This window comes from Ascaphus truei, chromosome 8, assembly GCF_040206685.1.
Source record: "Ascaphus truei isolate aAscTru1 chromosome 8, aAscTru1.hap1, whole genome shotgun sequence".
NCBI lineage: Eukaryota > Metazoa > Chordata > Amphibia > Anura > Ascaphidae > Ascaphus > Ascaphus truei.
Genome location: NC_134490.1, coordinates 83,021,762 through 83,039,614, shown reverse-complemented (window position 1 = coordinate 83,039,614; position 17,853 = coordinate 83,021,762). Strand labels below are relative to the sequence as shown.

Sequence of the window (17,853 nt, the reverse complement as noted above, 5' to 3'; positions counted from 1 at the left end):
AGAAAAACATTTCAGTATTGCCAAAGCATGAATAACTGAGGTTAGGGTATAACGTTTACACAGTACATGGGCTGTTTTGATAACTATAGATGCACAAGGTCCCCCTGAAAAAATAAATAAAAAACACACACACCTCTTACAACCAAAACACTTGCACTTTGCTCTTCCGAATTTGCAATCATTCCCTCTGGAAGCAGCAAGTTTCAGTTAAGTCATGGAATCCCTTCATTGACCAAGTTGTGCATTGTGTCTTCTTTGGCTTTTAAGAAATGTCTCATTAATTCAAATAGCCAACTTTGTCCAAATAGTTGGAAATTGATGTACTCACAACTGAATAATAATGGCACAGTTCAATAAGTTCAGGGGGACCTTGTGCATCTACAGTTATCAAAACAGCCGACTTACATCTGCACTGTGATAGACACTTACACAGCAGGTGAATGCTCTTCTACAGTTTTCAAAGTGTTTAAAATACATGGGATGGGGAATAATGGGCATTCATTATTCACTTTGTTAAACTAATCTGAAAAGATACCTACCAACATTATAGTATTTACCATACGTTCAGCACACCCACAAGATACTGTGAGCTGTACTGTATGACAACATTAGAACTAAACAAAAATAGTGCTGCAACCTAGTCTATTAAGTATGACCCTCGCAAACACAACAGATGCATGAGTCATAAGAATAAAAAGGCTAAAATACCATGGTTACTGAAAAAAAAACATTTCAAATCAACAAGAGGGTGGCAACATTAGAATGACTTACAAAGAAAAAGGATTAAAAGTCAGAATACAAAATATTAAGAATGCTGAAAGGGTCATTGATTGATCAGGGGTCACAGCTTACCAACCACTGCTTTGACCTATGCAAACAAGGGGTAGTCACAATCTGCAGCAACAAATATGTACATTCATTATTTACCCAATGATGTCTAGACTCTACCTAACAAAGTTAGATTTAGTTAATGGTTAAATGTCATTGCCTGTAAGTATTCTTCTTAAATATCATACAGCAAAGCTGTCTGAAAGCCATCCTTAATGGTTAAGTTATATTTGCTAACCAGAAAGCCAAAGTTGTATTTCTTTAATATCCAAATAGACAAGCCAAGAAGGTAAAATGGAGAGCCACTGTTTAAACTGATAATCCTCCTAGGAGCAATGTGCTAATTCCAGCGACATGTTTAAAACCCTTTGGATGCCACAGCCCCTTCAGCACTCGCGATCATGTGACCGCTCCGTCACCAATGACTGAACGGAAGGAATCCTCCTTCCATTCCACTTCCTCAGATTCTGTTCTGCGCTCCTGCTGCAATCTCCCCTAGAAAAACTAGCAGTAACATTAAGACGTAATTACTGTCATGAGGCCCCTGGAGTGCCAGACCCATGACGTAGTAGCTACGTCTATCGGTCACCCAGCGTGTGCAGAGGTCTCATCTGGGTAATTTGATACCTTTTCCTTTACCCAAATCTGACACCTATCATTTCATTTTTTTTTTTTTTTTTTTAGTTAAAGTTGGGAGGGGTTTGGTATCCTTTGGCTGCTCCCTTTTGTGTGATGTGACTGTATTCAGTAAGTGCTTGTACAAGCAGAACCCACCTAACCTTAACTTTATTGGTTCTCCGGTAAGGCTAGAGTGGGATAAAGGTAAAGAAAAACACTTGATTGACAAACATTTTCCCATTCAAAAGTCCCTTAGAAAGTCAACTGGTCGACTGTGGGATAACACCTTTAAAGTAGAACAAAGAAAATGATGTTAAAGCTGCAGTTCAGTCTTTTTTTTTTTTTTTATTTATTTTTTTACTTCAATAGTTTCATGTGGGCAATCTCTAATTACCTAAAGAACTGTATAGCTGCAGGTCAATTCGTTCTCCAGGTATTGATCGGCGAAATTTGGTGACATAATTAGTGAAGGGATCTGTTTATATTCTGCTTCTGTCTCTCAGTGGAAGCTCATGAATATTCATGAGCACTCCTGCACTGACATGTGCTAGAGGGAGGGCAGGGCTAACAAAGGGGTGTGCCAGAGCTTGTGACAGGACATGAAGGGGCTGTGCCTTAGCAAATGGCTGTTAAAATAGAATACAAGAAAATTGGTCTTTCAAAGTTGTTTTTTTTAAAACAGAAAATGCTAAAAGTATTTTTTCTTACTACAGAACTGATTTATTAAAAAAAACACACATGCAGGATATTGACTGAACTGCAGCTTTAAAGTTGTTGCAAGTTAAGCTCTTTTCTCCCTCTCCATCCCAAAAAATAAAATCAAACTATTTGGGTTAACAGAAAGAGCATTTAATGCAATATAATACAGTACACGTACAAAAAATGGATTCTATTTATTGTATAATACTTTTTGTTGTACAGTAAATTGTATGGGGAAGGCTGCGTGCGTGTTTACAGGTGATATAACATGCATATTTTCAGTGGAAAAGGCCAATAAAAATTACATGGAAACTGTTAAGGACACTTGTATTGCTTTTTATTGTGGGCCAGAGGTTAGTTGGCAAACATCTCGCAATATAAACATGGCAGATCAAGCAAGTACAGTATCTGTTTCTGTGCTGCTTGCATTTTATCTCCCTAAAAAATAAATGTTTAGGCCAATGTTTAACAAAGCCGAGCTATTCCACAAGATATTCAAATTTATTCCGGGACCAGAAAATGCATTATGGAATAGCACGCTTACTCAATATGGGCCATAGTGTGTGGATTTTTTTATCCTCCCATTTGTAGTTATACGGAACTGATATTTGGGACAACTTGGAATTGTAAAAAAGTACTTCACTTAAGAATTTAGTCAAACACTTTTTCCTGAAAATGTTTACACAGAGCAGGACTGTAGAGATCTATTCTCAATGCACTTTACTCCTGTTTATTAAAATGCTCAGCTAAACAGTAATTTGACATCGGTCATAACAACCTGCACATGAATTTTAAATGCCCCACCAAACCAGAAAAACATGGTTTAGCTGTAAATGATACGCTTACTTTCCTGCCGTTTTTGAAAAGCCTATTCCTTTGGTGACTAAATGTCTATTATCAAACAATGTAGTGTAGTACTAAATACCCTTTTTGTAACGTTCAACAATATACTGTATATGAGCAACATTCTAAAAAGTGCTGTGTTCTGTTTTTGAAAAGACCTAACTATAAAAGAAATGTAGAATATATCCAACATTTCAAATAATATAATCAGATTGTGCATATCAGTATTCTGTAAATGTGTTACTTAGCTACAATAGAAATTGTGCAAGGGGGCGCAAATCTTAATAGAGCACAATTGAATTTAGCAAAACAAAAAGCACTGTACACAGCTGAATGCCAATGGAGGATTCTTGACATATTTCATTACACATGCCGGGTTACAAAATGTTGACTGATCTATTTGCATCACAGTCCCCACACCTGTCATGTGTGAAAGGCAAGTATACTTAACAGCATACAATATATATATACTGTATACATACTAAAAGCATCATCTTAAAAAGAAACAAAACTATGCTGTTGAACGTGTGCCGTTATCCAAAACGGCACATAGTAATCAATGATTTGCACCTATAATATTAATGAACTTTACTCACAGTGTTTCTTGCCATCAATGAGCTTCATTGTTAAGTGCAGTAATAAGGGAGCAGCTTAAGCTTCAATCAAAACTCAAAGCAACTCAGACGATCCGAAGAGATGTGACCTGAACCTTTACATTTCAAGAATGTCCTGTCTGAAATCTTTCGGAACAAGGTCACATTTTTTTCCCTGCATATAAATTGCGAAACGCCTAATGATCTTGGCTTTCTGCACACGGCATTTACCATCAAGCCACAAAAGCCATGCTCACTGGGTCCTCATTGGCTGGCCCCCGGCCCCCTGTGCTGTCAGTGGGTGCGTCTGCTCTTCCGCTCCGCTCATTGGCTGGCCCCCGGCCCGGCCCCCTGTGCTGTCAGTGGGTGTGTCTGCTCCTCCGCTCCGTTCATTGGCTGTGCAGAGACGACATTTAACTCCGCATTTATTTCCTAGCGATCGGACTACACACCTACTGACTGCGCTTTCACCAATCCAGCCGCTGCTTGTTTTATGGTGCGAGGGAAGGACAGGCTGAGAACCCCCTATAAAGTGGGCGAGGGGGAAACGCTCCACTGCACAATCGCAGTATTTTTGCCAAGCCCTGGTAATAAGTGGTGTCACTTTCCTGGTGGCAAGGATATTTCTAGTGCACAATGGAAAGTGTGCACATACCGTCTAGGTTGCAATCACAAGACTTTCCTATTAAGTATCATGTTGGATGCGAGTGGAAACTGACTATTGGTGATGCGAGTGGAAACTGAATATGGATGGGTACGGTTTATAGGAATGGAAGATACTGATTCATCATTGCATTACAATGTAGTAGCACAGTGTGTGATTATTTTAAGGCATTGGGGCTTGATGGGCATATAACGTTAGATGTGGAGGATTCAGTGCTGGATCTTTGATCTGATCTTGCTTTATACATTTGTAATTTCTAGCACCGTAACCATCTGCAATGCGAGAAAATACTGCGGCGCTCCAGACACTTCCCCCTTGTCTGCAGTGCCAAGAGTGGGAGGGAGAGAGTAGGGGGAGGGTGCACAATCACCAAAAGGTGCAATGGGAAGGAGAGGAATAAGACACCGTATTCTTCTCACGGGGACAGGACCTGGGGATACAGCGGGTGCTGCAGCTTCCCCCCACCCCCCTTTAAACATAATTTTCTATGTAAACTACCCCCACCCAAAAACTGCTCCTACACCACCGATTCTCTTCCATCTGCGCACTGTTAATGCATAAACATTATAACCCCTAAACCGTTCTCAAATGAGATGGTGATCTCTAACGTGTATAACTATAAATTCACAGACATTACAAATGCGGTTCAGACAGCCCTGACGGGCCACATGTCATTTCCCCTTTACATTTTGTTTTTAAAGGTATTTAAATTGACTTTTTTGCTATTCAATTTTGAAAATGGGCAATATGAGCAAATGTGATTCAATGATTCAAACTAATAACAAAGCACCCAGGAATCCCAATAATGTGCTACCCTATTTAATGACCCGTCACATCATGCAAACCGGTGCGGCCAGGCTGGCGGTGCCCCCCGGTGCCGCCAATACTCCCCCCCCCCGGTGCTGGCAGTGCCCGTGCCCACCCGCTCACTCACGCGGCCTGCTCCTCCTGCCCGAGTCCTGTCTCCTCCGGAGCCGGCATTTCTTGGCCGGGGATCCCTGGTGAGGGGGCTCCGGCTGCGCACGGTTGCCCTGCTCCTCGAGGCCTCGGCTCGCTTCCCCGTTGCTCGGCGGCGGCGGGGTCTGAACCGGGTGGAATCCGTTCTGCAGGTGCGACCCGGCTGCAGCGCCCGCCTCGCGCTGTGCACGGTCCCCCATAACCGCACAGCGGGGGGCGGACACAGGAGGGGGGCGTTCTCTCCTGCGCTCACAGCGGCCCCGGTGGCCTCTCCCCCGCGCTGGGACAGCTGCCCCGGTAGCCGCCCCCTCTCCCCCGCGCTGGGACAGCGTGTCGTGCCTCTGCCCGCTTCGCGCAGGTAGAGAGGCGACCAGTGCTAACGGTTGCCCACACGCGTCTCGCGCCAGGAGGCTCGCGCTGCCTCCAGTGAGGTCATCGTCCTACTCCGATTTCCCCCTCCTGTGCTCGGGCAGCCGGTGCAGCACCGCGTGACATCACGCGCCGCGCTCCCCCAGTCTCCAGTGCGCGCGAGCCTGGCACGCGCCTCTCACTGATGTGCTTAGGCTGCAAGCCAATGACAAGAAGAGACCTGGTTGGGAGAGGGGTGGGGTGTCCAGGATTATTGTTGTGGTACAATCATTTTGCTCTTGCGGCAATCGGTGACATAAAGTGACTTGCCCAAGGTTACAAGGGGAGCTGAACCAGGTTCACCTACTTAGAAGACAGTGTCCTTACCACTAAACTACTCCAGCCCTAAAACAAATAACAAGAAAAATAATATTCAATTAAAAAAAAAACTGGGTTTGAATAAGCCGATTATTTCGATAATTAGTATGGATAATAAAATAAGCAAAACGTTGATATGATACTATGTTATACATTTGTACATAGGAATATATTAAAATAAAGCAGTATTCAGGGTTTTTAAAAAGTATATGTAGCCCGGTCCTCCCTTTAGCTCTCCTCACCTCCGCTGCAGGCAGGTAGCCGGTAAGGGCGCCGCCATTTTGTTTGTGCGCTCGCATGCGCAGAAAAGGTTTGCGCAAAGGTTCCAGCAGCCCCAGGGGCTGCACAACACGACACAGTACAGCCAATAGGACTGCTGGAATCTCCTGAGGGGAGATTGGAACTTTGGGTGTGCTTGACGTGTGAGCTGACAGTTAGGAGAGTGGCAGTTGGAGCTGGGACAAGGAAGGAGTAAGTTATATGTGCAGATGTCAGTTGCATCTGCACTAGGATAGATACCCCCTATTATGCCCCAGCTAGGCCCAGACTCCCACATAGTTTGTGGCTGCGATAGGGACTTGCCCCTCAGATAGGGACCCTGCCCTGGTTAGCAATATTGTGGTCCAAGACACAGATCGCCCTACATTAATAAAGACATTGTTTACGGTGGTGCAATCCACGAGGGACCCACCCAACGTTGAGGCGGAGGCTTCACAGTATCAGCATCGTATCCGTGGATCCCAGCATCGTGGCATCAGCACGCCCAGGTGTGGCATCACCCGGCAGGTACCCAACGCATCAGTGCACCAACTCAAACACTATAGTGGGGCAGCGCTGTCACACACACCTTGGGTGGGGAGCGGAGCATTGGAGGGTACGGCCGTGCGTGGCCTGGTTGGTGGTATGTATATATCCTAGGTTATTTATGTTCAGTAAAACTGTTATCTTTCATAAGTGTGTGTTTCATTGTATGCGGGTCCTGTAGTGGGGTTATTCTACATCATAGAATCCTGTACAGGTGCAGGCGCTACCGACTCGGGTATACCCAAGGTTCCCAGTAGTGGAAACAAAAAAGATAGAAGTGCGCAACCATAAATCGTACTAGTGCACTAAGTAATTATATTAAGGTGCAAAATAATGTGATATATATAAAAAATAAATATAAGTGAACTTGAACAAGTCAACAGTCTGCAGCTGTTAAAAGGGGTGGCTCAACAACACCAAGAACTAGAACAGAAAAAACAAACGAAAACAGCGCACAACGCTCATAGTGTAGTATATCAATAAAATGTATAAAATGACAAAAGATCGGTAATCTGCGTACATCAAGTAAAGGAAAAACAGCACGTCATGGGACAAAATTACCCATACGCCACACCACACTGGGGTCAGGACCCTGATGAAGAGGCATGCTGTAGCCTTGAAACGCGTTGAAATATCAATTTCTGAACTTTACTGATTTTATTAGTCCCCCTTTGCCGTGACTCGCTCCACATCACTGGCGCGGTGCCTTTCAGTGACGTCATTCGAGCGCCGACAGAACTCCTGGTGCCACACGTGGAGCCAGTGCTGGAGATGAGCCGGGCTGGATTAAGCCTGTGAGAAGGGACTCTATTCCTGGGACATACTATACCTTACTGAAGTGGCGCTTTTGAGTGAGATCATCAAGTGCCGACGGAACCTCCGGTGTAACACGCAGAGTGAATGTCCAATATTGGAGATACGCTGGTGACTCGTGGACTGCCCTGAACTGTAGTAACAGTTGGTTGCTGACCCGTGGTGTTCCTGACCCCAGTGTGGTGTGCCGTATGGGTAATTTTGTCCCATGACGTGCTGATTTTCCTTTACTTGATGTACGCAGATTACCGATCTTTTGTCATTTAATGCATTTTATTGATATACTACACTATGAGCGTTGTGCGCTGTTTTCTTTTGCTTTTTCTGTCCCAGTAGTGGAGACTTAGGCCAGGTCCCCGCTGGCTACTGCAGCGCCCGCTTTGGTGGACGATGCAGGGACAAGAGCCGCCCCACACTGGGGCCGGGCACGCTGCGAGAGGGCGCCGCTGTGCTGCGCCGACAGTTTCTCCTCTCAGAATCAAGACTCGCGACGGAGCGCTAGGTCACGCCCCCCAGCGGTTCAGCCAATGAGGACGAATCTGCCGGATAGAGTCACGGCTACACCTCCATCACAGCCCCCCCTGTCTTTCCCCTGCAGCTCTCTGCAGACCGGAGGACTCGGCTGCTCGCGCCGCCAGCCTTGCAGATGCGCAGGCAGCGGGGCCATAGCCTCAGATCTCCTGTGCACCACAGGTATTGCACCATATGCACACACTGTAGCCACACATCTCTCAGGCAGTGGGGAAAGTGCGCTACATATATGTAATCATTTTCAAAGAATAGGGTATTACTGGCCAATAAAGTCCTATAATACAGCCAGCATATAATAGGCCAGTAATGCCACGCTCTTAGGGAATTCATACTAATGACTAAATAATACTAATTATAACCCCCCCCTCCCCTGAGGAAAATTTGGCATGTCTTCCCATCGTCGGGTCCTGCGATTTACTCACCCCCTCCCTGTCCATCATCTCCAAATCCCGGCCCCCAGGCTGTATAGCGTCTGGTCCCAGCATCCAAATCCCGCTCAGCCGCAAAGTTTCCGGTCCACATGCACAGCGTCTGGTCCCTAGAGGATCCCCGCCTCCAGTAAATATTTCTTGGATGTTGTGCCCCCGCATCCCCTGCAAAGCGTCTGGTCCTTGCCCCTCCGCATAGTCCCTCGTCTCATGATCTCCCCAGATAGTGACCAATCGCCCAGTTCTCAGCTCCTGTTTAGCGTCTGGTAACCTCAGACCCTCCCAAGCCAGAGCCGCATTGGGGAGACGTGCTCTATGCAGGTCTTCACCTCTAAAAGCTGATTGGCAAATTGCCAACATTACCCGGCTTTACTGGGAGAATAATGGCCACAAATCACCTTTTGTATCCAAAGGGATTATTGAAATTTAAGGCCACGATATTGTTGTTTTCTGACGCTGGGATGCCAACGTTTTATAGAAGTTTCAAACAGTCACTTGACAATCTCGGATATCAATTGATACATTAATGGTATAATTATTTTAAATATGAACTGTAGTATTAATCACTTATTACGTTTAACCCTTTAATTTGCATCACAGTTATTCTCCCGCAGCATTGCACAGTATTGGTAGTATTGACTGATTTGGACATTCTGGGAGCTGTGCATACGTTGTCAGCCATTGCGTGGGTGCTTACTACTGATACACTTGGAGCTTTAGGTTATACTTTATGCTAGAGATAGAATGTAATATACTTTATGCTAGCCTTTTGCCTATTGACCAGTTGATCTGTGCTGGCATTTGCCTGAGTGTTTATCTCACTATGAAGGGTTTGCATATTGTTCTTCCAGATACATAGGTTTTATTCTCAGGGTTTAAGGGAAGTACCATTGATCCGTTGATCTCTGGGAATGGGCCTGAAGAAGGGGCTCACCCGCCGAAACGTTGCCCCCCTTATATCTTCTTTCCTCTTGGCGATATTTTCCTTTGCAAAACTAGAATAAAGCAGTTGTTAGATCCACAATAATTACGGAAGTTGCTGAAAGGGTCAAATACCAATCCATCAATATATACCAGTCCCATCATATCCTGATAAAGCAGGCTTTGTGCATATGAGAATTTCATTTTTATTTGAGCAGCAAATAAAAATACCACTTGTGAGCACATTCACATCACTCAGAGAGGTCAGCAACCCTGTCTGTCACCATTATCTCCTAGCATACAATGCTTCTACTGCAGCTAGGGATTCTGGGTAATGACATGCAAATGAGCACTCAGTGTGTCACCTTTTGGAGGGTTTTTGTCACTTTTTTTTTTTACTCACCATAACTTTTTTTTTTTAATCTGATTTTTATTTGACAGAGAAATAGTGTTATCTTGGGAAAAAGAATTGCGGTTAATTCCAATGACAGTATGCCACTTCTATATTCCCTGATTACACGTACTGTACAGTAACTGCATGTGAACTCAGTTAAAGAAAATGTATAGAAAACTGACGGTTTCACTTCGTGGTATCACAAGGTTACACAACCCACCTGCTAGGGGAATTATTTCAATTTGTTATTCAAGCCATTGTTTTTTTTAATACTGGATGCAAATACCAATGTTCTTTTCCCATTCAAATTCATTGCCATACTGTTTCCAATGGGATGTTGCACCATAATGATTGGGTTTGCATATCTGCGTGGATGCAACCCAAGAACACAGATGAGATCACACATCCCTTTTAGATTTCAGTGGCCTGCTACAAGTATTTAATACGCGCTCTCTGACTAGCAAGTATTTTGTATTATTTGCACACTCCCTTTTTGTCTCTCTTCTTTGGCTTATATGGTCTCCCCCTCCTTCCTTTTTCTCCCTTTTTGTGTAAGTGTACCTTTCTCTGTCCCTATATTACACACTCTCCCCTCACACATCTGCGACTACTTTAAGTGAACAGCACTGTCACGTGTTCAGCATTCTCCAATTCATGCTTCAGGGGTCTACGATGCCTTGTACCGCGGCCGTGTGATTGCTTCGGTAGCGATAACATGATCGCCGCCACCTTCCTGCTGACACAAATGGAGATATGAGCATTAGGTGCATGATATACCTGGTACGGCACAAGGGCCCCTGGCATGCTGGATCCTGTGCCATGCCATGTGTGTCATCAAGGGACACTCTTCTGCCCTCTTTACCTGCTGCTCCCATATATGTTAATTGTGTCATTTTATTGGCATGGCATTTACACCCCTATTGCTCTATTCTTCACAATAGGTTGGCGCATTATAAATACATGAAAACAAAATAACAATCCTGTCATAAGATTGTAACATAGCTATGCAAGTGCACAATCGCTGCCATGACCTGAAAAGGCCCACGGTGTTTACCACTTTACTCAGTATGACATTTCAGTGGCATGATTGTCTGGCGGATCTGTAAATGCAGGTGTAAGGTGAAGGTATTGGCTGTAGAGCCATGGGATGTTTCTTAGGTTGGTCAATACAATGATTTCTTTACAGTAGAACAAATAAACCCGCCTTTGCTTAATGTTTTCAACCCTTTCTGCTCTTTTTGTGTTTAATCACTGTTGTCCAAAGCGACACTGAATTTCAATCCCTGGATCCCTTTTTATGGTCTGTGATCAGTCTTTAGAAGCCACTTTTAAAGATGCAGAAAAAGCAATATCCTTCATATGTTTTTTTTTTTAAATAAATAAATCAGTTCTGTACTATGAGAAAATACTTGTAGCATTTATAAAAAAAAAAAACAACAACTCTGAATGAAATTTGTAATGTATTATAATGTAACAAGCATTTTTTGTTTACATAGCAACCCTTTACAAAGTCACATCCCCTTCCTCTTCTGAAACAGGCTCTGGAACACCCCTCTTTGAGCTCTGCCCTCTCTAGCAGTGCACCAATTGTATCTAGTGACTGCCTGGTCACATGATCTTCCCCACAGAACTTTGTATCTTTGGTCCTCTTCTGCTGCACTGACATGCTTTTAGTGAACCCTTGAGCCAAATCTTCGCCGATCGATCGGCAACTTAGCGAATTACTTATCATTGTGTGGATTGTATTGATGTACATATTAAAGGGAAAAAAATATAAAATAAAATAAAAAATTGGCAGCTTGGACTGCTGCTTTAAACCACGAATCCTTGGTTAAAGGTTCAGGCAGCCTCTTGAGACCTAAAGCTACCAATACATTTTGTCATGATATCTTTTGCATACTATCTTTATTACACAAATACAATGTTACAAAGGTGACTGCGCTGACCAAAGTTGAAAATAAACCAAGATTATTTATCGCTTATGAATTACTTATACTTGTTACATAGTTACATAGTAGATGAGGTTGAAAAAAGACATACGTCCATCTAGTTCAACCTATGCTAAATTTAGACGATAGATACTTTATCCTATATTTGTACTTACAGTATATTGATCCAGAGAAAGGCAAACAAAATCCCCCAGTGAAATATCCCCTAATGATGTCTCATAAGGAAAAAATAAATTCCTTCCTGATTCCAAATAATGACAATCAGATTTCTCCCTGGATCAGCACCCTTCCCATGTTTACTTATTTGGTATATCCATGTATACCTTTCCTTTCTAAAAAGATGTCCAACCTTTTTTTTAAAACATATCTATTGTATCTACCATCACAGTCTCCATAGGTAATGAATTCCACATAATTATTTCAATCATCATATTTTTTTCTTATTGCCAGTGCTCTTTATTTCAGATTTGTTTTGTTTTCTTTGTTTTATGGACAGCCATGGAGAGCAAAATAACCATTAGGCGATTATAATAAAATACTGAAAATCTTTTTGAATGTTTCAGTCACTTCTATAATGATAATTAATTCTTAACTGTATAATAAAGCAGAATATACAGTAGGTAAACAATGCCAACATCACTTTCTGTTTTGGTTAAGAAGCTCCAAAATATACAATGTTAAAATCCCAACGGAGTTCACATTGATTGGTAAAGTAGCATAGAAATAGGCAGCAACAGTACAAGTGCAACCCACATGTGAAGAATAAGAATATAATGACATAAAAGTGAATATAATAGTGAAAAATCCATGCACATTAAAATACATTTAAATAAACTGATATTCTGTGAATATAAACACACAGTACTCTGAATAAAAGTAAATTTATACAAAGCGTGTACACTACTATTGGTAAAGCAGCAATGATTCTGTACAGCAAAAATAAAGGATACAGAGTGCAATTAGATTTTAATTCCAAGAAAAGGTTTACTTCTAATTATTTACATGTAATTCAATTACACAACTGCAGTAAGCTACTGCATGTGGGATCAAATCCATGTTAGAAGTATTATAATGTATAAATGTATATGAAGAACAAAAACAATACTACATTGAAATCATTCAAATCTATAATTATTTCATACTACCAGAGTCCTTTCTTATCAAAACAAAAAGATACAAGAACAATCTTCAATTGGGATGATACTCACCAGCCATTTGCAGTCTTGTAAATAGCTGGTGTGTACAATCTGATTGGATCCAGGTTCTAATGTAAGAACTTGTAAATAATTGACCAGTGATTATGTAAATGTTTAGAATGTAACCTCGGTTGCTCCAGATACAGCGGCAAGAGGAAGCGAGGTGAAAACCCCGGACAAGGGCAGAAGTACAGTACGTACTCCATAGACGGGCATTACGATGAGCGAATAGGTCTGGGCAGCTCATAGTAATAATATGTTACAATATCTAAATGATGCACTTTGTTGTTAATAGACGTGTATCTATCAATTAAAACATAACTTCAATTATAATGCCATTAACACAGTGTGGATATCATAAGAATAAAAATAAATATACAAGATCGACATAGTCCCCCACAAAATATAAGGACTAGACTAACCCATGGGAGACCTAGACATTTTTCTGTATGTCAAAAGAAAGATCCAAGTGGTTTGACCATTATGGGTCTTGAGCATGTTCCCCCACCTATTTTAGCAGGGCGGGGGGAGGGGGAATCTGATTCAAGATTCTCTGTAGACACAAGACTTTTTGGACTTTCCAGGTGGGCACCCTAAGACCCGGGGGATTCAATGAGAATCTGGATATAAGCACTATTATATCTAAGATCCATTAGTTATAGTATGCTATGTTATATATGCTATTTATAAGCATGATAGTGTCAACACATCTGTTTGCTTCACAGATATCTAATAATGTAGGACCAAACATCAAGTATGACACTAATATTTTGGAACATCTTTGTGTTTTAGGCTCTTTGACTGAATGAGGGATATTAATTTATCCCTTTGTATATTTGTGAGCCCCTCTTTTCTTGCTCTTTTCTAAATATACAGATTGATTGTTTATTAATATGGTATAATTTTTTCATACATGTATTAGTTTTATAAACAGTCTTTACAACATGTTTTTTTTTATACTAATGACATTTGTATTTAAAATATGTGGTTATTTTGCATACTAATGGAAATATGTTTTATTCAATTATATGATGCATGGTCTGCCATACACCTTGCTGTATTTGAAATAGTGTTACCTAGCCCTTTACCAAATGGCTGGTTACCCATGACAGCCTTTATTTGTATATATCTTGGAGACATTGCATCAAACCACTCACCCTGAGCTCTGCCAAATGCCAAACTGAAGCCCCCTTTTCAATTTGGGCCACAAAGGTTATTCGAGAATAACTGAAAATACAAACTGCATGTCTGGGGTGTTTTCCACCACAGAGGCTGATAGCCGAGAATAATGGTGCTCTGTGAAGCACATTTGGAGAAGATTACAGCAGAGACAGGAGATCTTGAGTTTTCAAAGTGATTGAAAGACTACACTTTTGTGAGTGCAATGCAATACCTTTTTATATTATAGTATTAAAAGAATATTTTACTATGGCGCATATCAGGGTTTTTTTGTTTCTAGATTTTCCATTGTGGCCAAACATCTCCACTTTGGTCTCGTCTGTCCAAAGGACATTGTTCCAGAAGTCTTGTGGTTTGTTCAGATGCAACTTTGCAAACCTAAGCCATGCTGAAATGTTCTTTTTAGAGAGAAGAGGCTTTCTCCTGGCAACCCTTCACAACAAACCATACTTGTTCAGTCTTTTTCTAATTGTACTGTTGACAAAATAATATTGCTGAATTGAAGATACTGTTGATATATTTTTTAAATGGACTGCGGGGGGGGGGGGGGGTCTCTGGAGAAGGATTGAAAGTGATGTTCAGTTTCCATTTTGTAAAGTCAGACATGTCCAGTATCCATTTTGTGAGTAAGGATGTACCTGGTGTAAATGGAAGATTTCACTCCTACAGTGGCGGCCGCCTTTAGCCTCCTGCGGCCGTTTCAGCGCGACTTTTAAAACCGCGGGCAGAAGCAGTGTTTGATGCGGCATGTCCCGGCATTTAAAGCCGCGGCCGCGTGCATTGTACAGTATTAGCGTATTAGCGCTGTGCTTATTTAATTGTTTTCAACTGTTTTCAACATTACAGTCTCACAGTTATGTGAGGTCTGTATTAGAGGTACACAAGCAAGCTACTGTAACATTATGGGCGGCGTGCTGTATAAAAACTTTCACTGATAACTACAGTACTATTGGCGCTGTCTCGACATGAATGCGGCATGAACGCGGTGAAGTGCGTGGCATTCGAAAAAAAATACCCAAACAAACCGGAGATGTTGGAGAATAAAAGGAGCCGTGACAGTAAGTTGATTTACGAATGTGCCTAAAGTAACGCCCACATTCCTAGTGAGAGTTGGTACCTGGAACCTATTCATAGCTGTTTTGAGGCTAGTTTAAACCAGGTTTAATGAGCTGTAATATGATTGGTTTAAGAATTAAGGAGTGTTTAGTATAATCTACCTAGTAACTGTTTTTAGGCAAAGGAACCAAGAATGTATAAAGAGGCTGCCTGGACACTCCCTGGCAGAGAGAGAGTCTTGTACACATTTGAATAAGTATGATCATACTATACTATGTATTGAAATAAAGTACTTATTATCAACTGAACCCCATTTGTCAATTTGAAACATTGACACTGTCATGAACTTTAACATTTAACATGCTAACTGAGGCCTGTAGAGTCTGAGATGTAACTCTTTGGTATTTTGCAATTTCTCTGAGCATTGCACGATCTGATGTTGGGTTGAATTTGCTGGGACGTCCACTCCTGGGAAGATTGGCAACTGTCTTGAATGTTTTCCATTTTTGAATAATCTTTCTCACTGTAGAATGATGGACTTTAAATTGTTTGGAAATGGCCTTATAACCCTTCCCAGATTGATGGGCAGCAACAATTACTTCTCTAAGATCATTGCTGATGTCTTTCCTCCTTGGCATTGTGTTAACACACACCTGAATGCTCCAAACCAGGAAACTTTGGCTTTTATAGAGGTGGTCACACTTGCTGATGATCAATTAATCAAGGGCATTTGATTAGCAGTACCTGTCGGCTACTTGGCATCTTAATTCATATGGAATCCTAATAGAGGTATATTAGTATTTTATCTGGTAGTGTTAGGACTTGCGAACGGGTGTCTGCCTTGTCGTGGCTCGCAAGCTTACAACGCTTTGGCCAAAGGGTTAATCTAAATGACCCTTTTTCAAGAGAATATATAAGTATTTTACTGTGTATTTTTGTCATGTTGGATGTAGCATTGGGCTTATCTGTCGTCTGTTGTCTAATGTCTGTGTACCAATTTATTACTATAGCTATATACATTTTATCTCCGGACTCTGGTCCATATATTTTTTTTTGGGGGGGGGGGGAGATTTTGTAGATATTTTATATTACTTTACTTATAATGATTTTCCCATTTATTATAATGCTATTAAAACAAATTAATGTTTTAATTTATACATACACCATTACCCACTAAAGTACATCATCAAGGGTTATGTGAATTATAAACATTAAAATATTACTTACCCACTTGAGACAACAGGTGAGATTCACTAAAGGTGTCAGACCTCGATCCAGAGTTAGCTGCCACTCAAGTCAATGACAGGTATCTAGGCATCGATCTCCGATATCCCTTATCAGAGCTTCGTTAATGCCAGCTAATAAAAAAAGCGTGTGAATAAAATCTGCAAAGTCTTCCTTTCCATAGTCCTAAATTACAGGGCTCAATATTTATATAATTATTTTTGACGGTTTCCTATGAAATGTTATTACATTCCCTAGAGCATTTGCCTGCTGCATTGTGCAGTTTGTATCGCTTAGCCTGGGACAAGGAAGATAGAGAATTGACAAGAAGTGAAATGTGGCTACCTAAGGTACACATTTTCATGTCAGAATCTCTGTGTGCAGCTTAACCACGGCATGCAAGTGAGATAATGGGTATTCTTACTTTTCTGTAACTTGTATTTGTGTTATTTATCTTGAAGGACACTTCCAGATCTACAAAGTTCTGTTAAATTGGTTATCATGACGGTAAGCTACAGTAACTCAAGGTCAAAATACTAAAAGTGTATCTTCAAAGAACAATAACATAGCGTTAGGCCATATTTTCTCTGGTAAAGAGCATAGCTGTAACGGACGGTAGGAATAATATGCAAATTACATGCAAATGAGGCATTTTCATCGCTTCTCAAGTCTGTTACCGCTAACGCCGGGAATAACATTGTTAGGTAGGTCATACCTAAACGTGCCATTACTCAGACCCTAAAATAAGGCTTTACAGGGTTTGGATGGGTGTAACACCACAGTTCTTATTTCCCATTGTTATGTTTCTCAACTTGACATACAAACCTATTTCAGGGTATGGATAGGAGTTTTGGAAAAACATACCATACTTAACTAGTGTGACCGTGTGTTTCCCGGGACAAAGGAGTTTTGGAAAAACATACTTAACTAGGGTGACCGTGTGTTTCCCGGGACAACCCAGGACATCTAGTCACCCTATACTTAACGTCAGGTTATTGGATGATAATGCAGGTTAATAATTAGCTTTGTCGATACGATGTTAACGCAGGAAACAGAATGTCTTTTCCCATCTTGGGTGACGCCACATTAGAAGCCCTGATTTAACATAGCTTTGTGGATCTAGGGGCCTTTCTCTGTGAGCTCAATAATATGCAATTATTCCTCATAACGAAAACCTTGCTGAAGAATTCTCTTTGCAGAAATTACAGTGCTCACTGATTGCATATCCAAATTCAGGCTCTCAGAAAAAAACAGAAGAAATGTTACATTTCAGGCAGGTTTTAAAATAAAAAGTATATTTGTATTGACAGAACCTCTCAAGAGAGACCCCCTTGTTGTCTACATATTGTATAATTGAGACTCTTAATGTGTAATTTGTGATACCATGTACATGACCAACATCAGTGTTTTCAATAGGTACAATTATAATG

At 41.4% G+C, this 17,853-nt stretch overlaps 1 protein-coding gene and 1 long non-coding RNA gene across 5 annotated transcripts in view; one reads left to right on the top strand and one right to left on the bottom strand.

Annotated features, from left to right (window-relative positions):
* The window catches only part of PANK1 (pantothenate kinase 1), a 43,995-nt gene extending 38,265 nt beyond the window's left edge, over nucleotides 1-5,730 (bottom strand). Inside the window, exon 1 of one of the 2 annotated variants that reach the window (XM_075612872.1) lies at nucleotides 5,180-5,730. In XM_075612872.1, coding sequence (XP_075468987.1) covers nucleotides 5,180-5,402 — 223 coding nt within the window. In that variant the 5' untranslated portion in view covers nucleotides 5,403-5,730. Of the gene's footprint in view, nucleotides 1-3,584; nucleotides 3,816-5,179 lie in introns of those variants that run through there. The other variant, XM_075612873.1, reaches the window with a different exon arrangement.
* LOC142502066 (uncharacterized) overlaps nucleotides 5,525-17,853 on the top strand; it is a 65,414-nt gene continuing 53,085 nt past the window's right edge. Inside the window, exon 1 of one of the 3 annotated variants that reach the window (XR_012803639.1) lies at nucleotides 5,525-6,829. This is a non-coding gene — a long non-coding RNA (uncharacterized LOC142502066). The remainder of the gene's footprint in view (nucleotides 6,830-17,853) is intronic. The other 2 variants (XR_012803637.1, XR_012803638.1) reach the window with 2 other exon arrangements.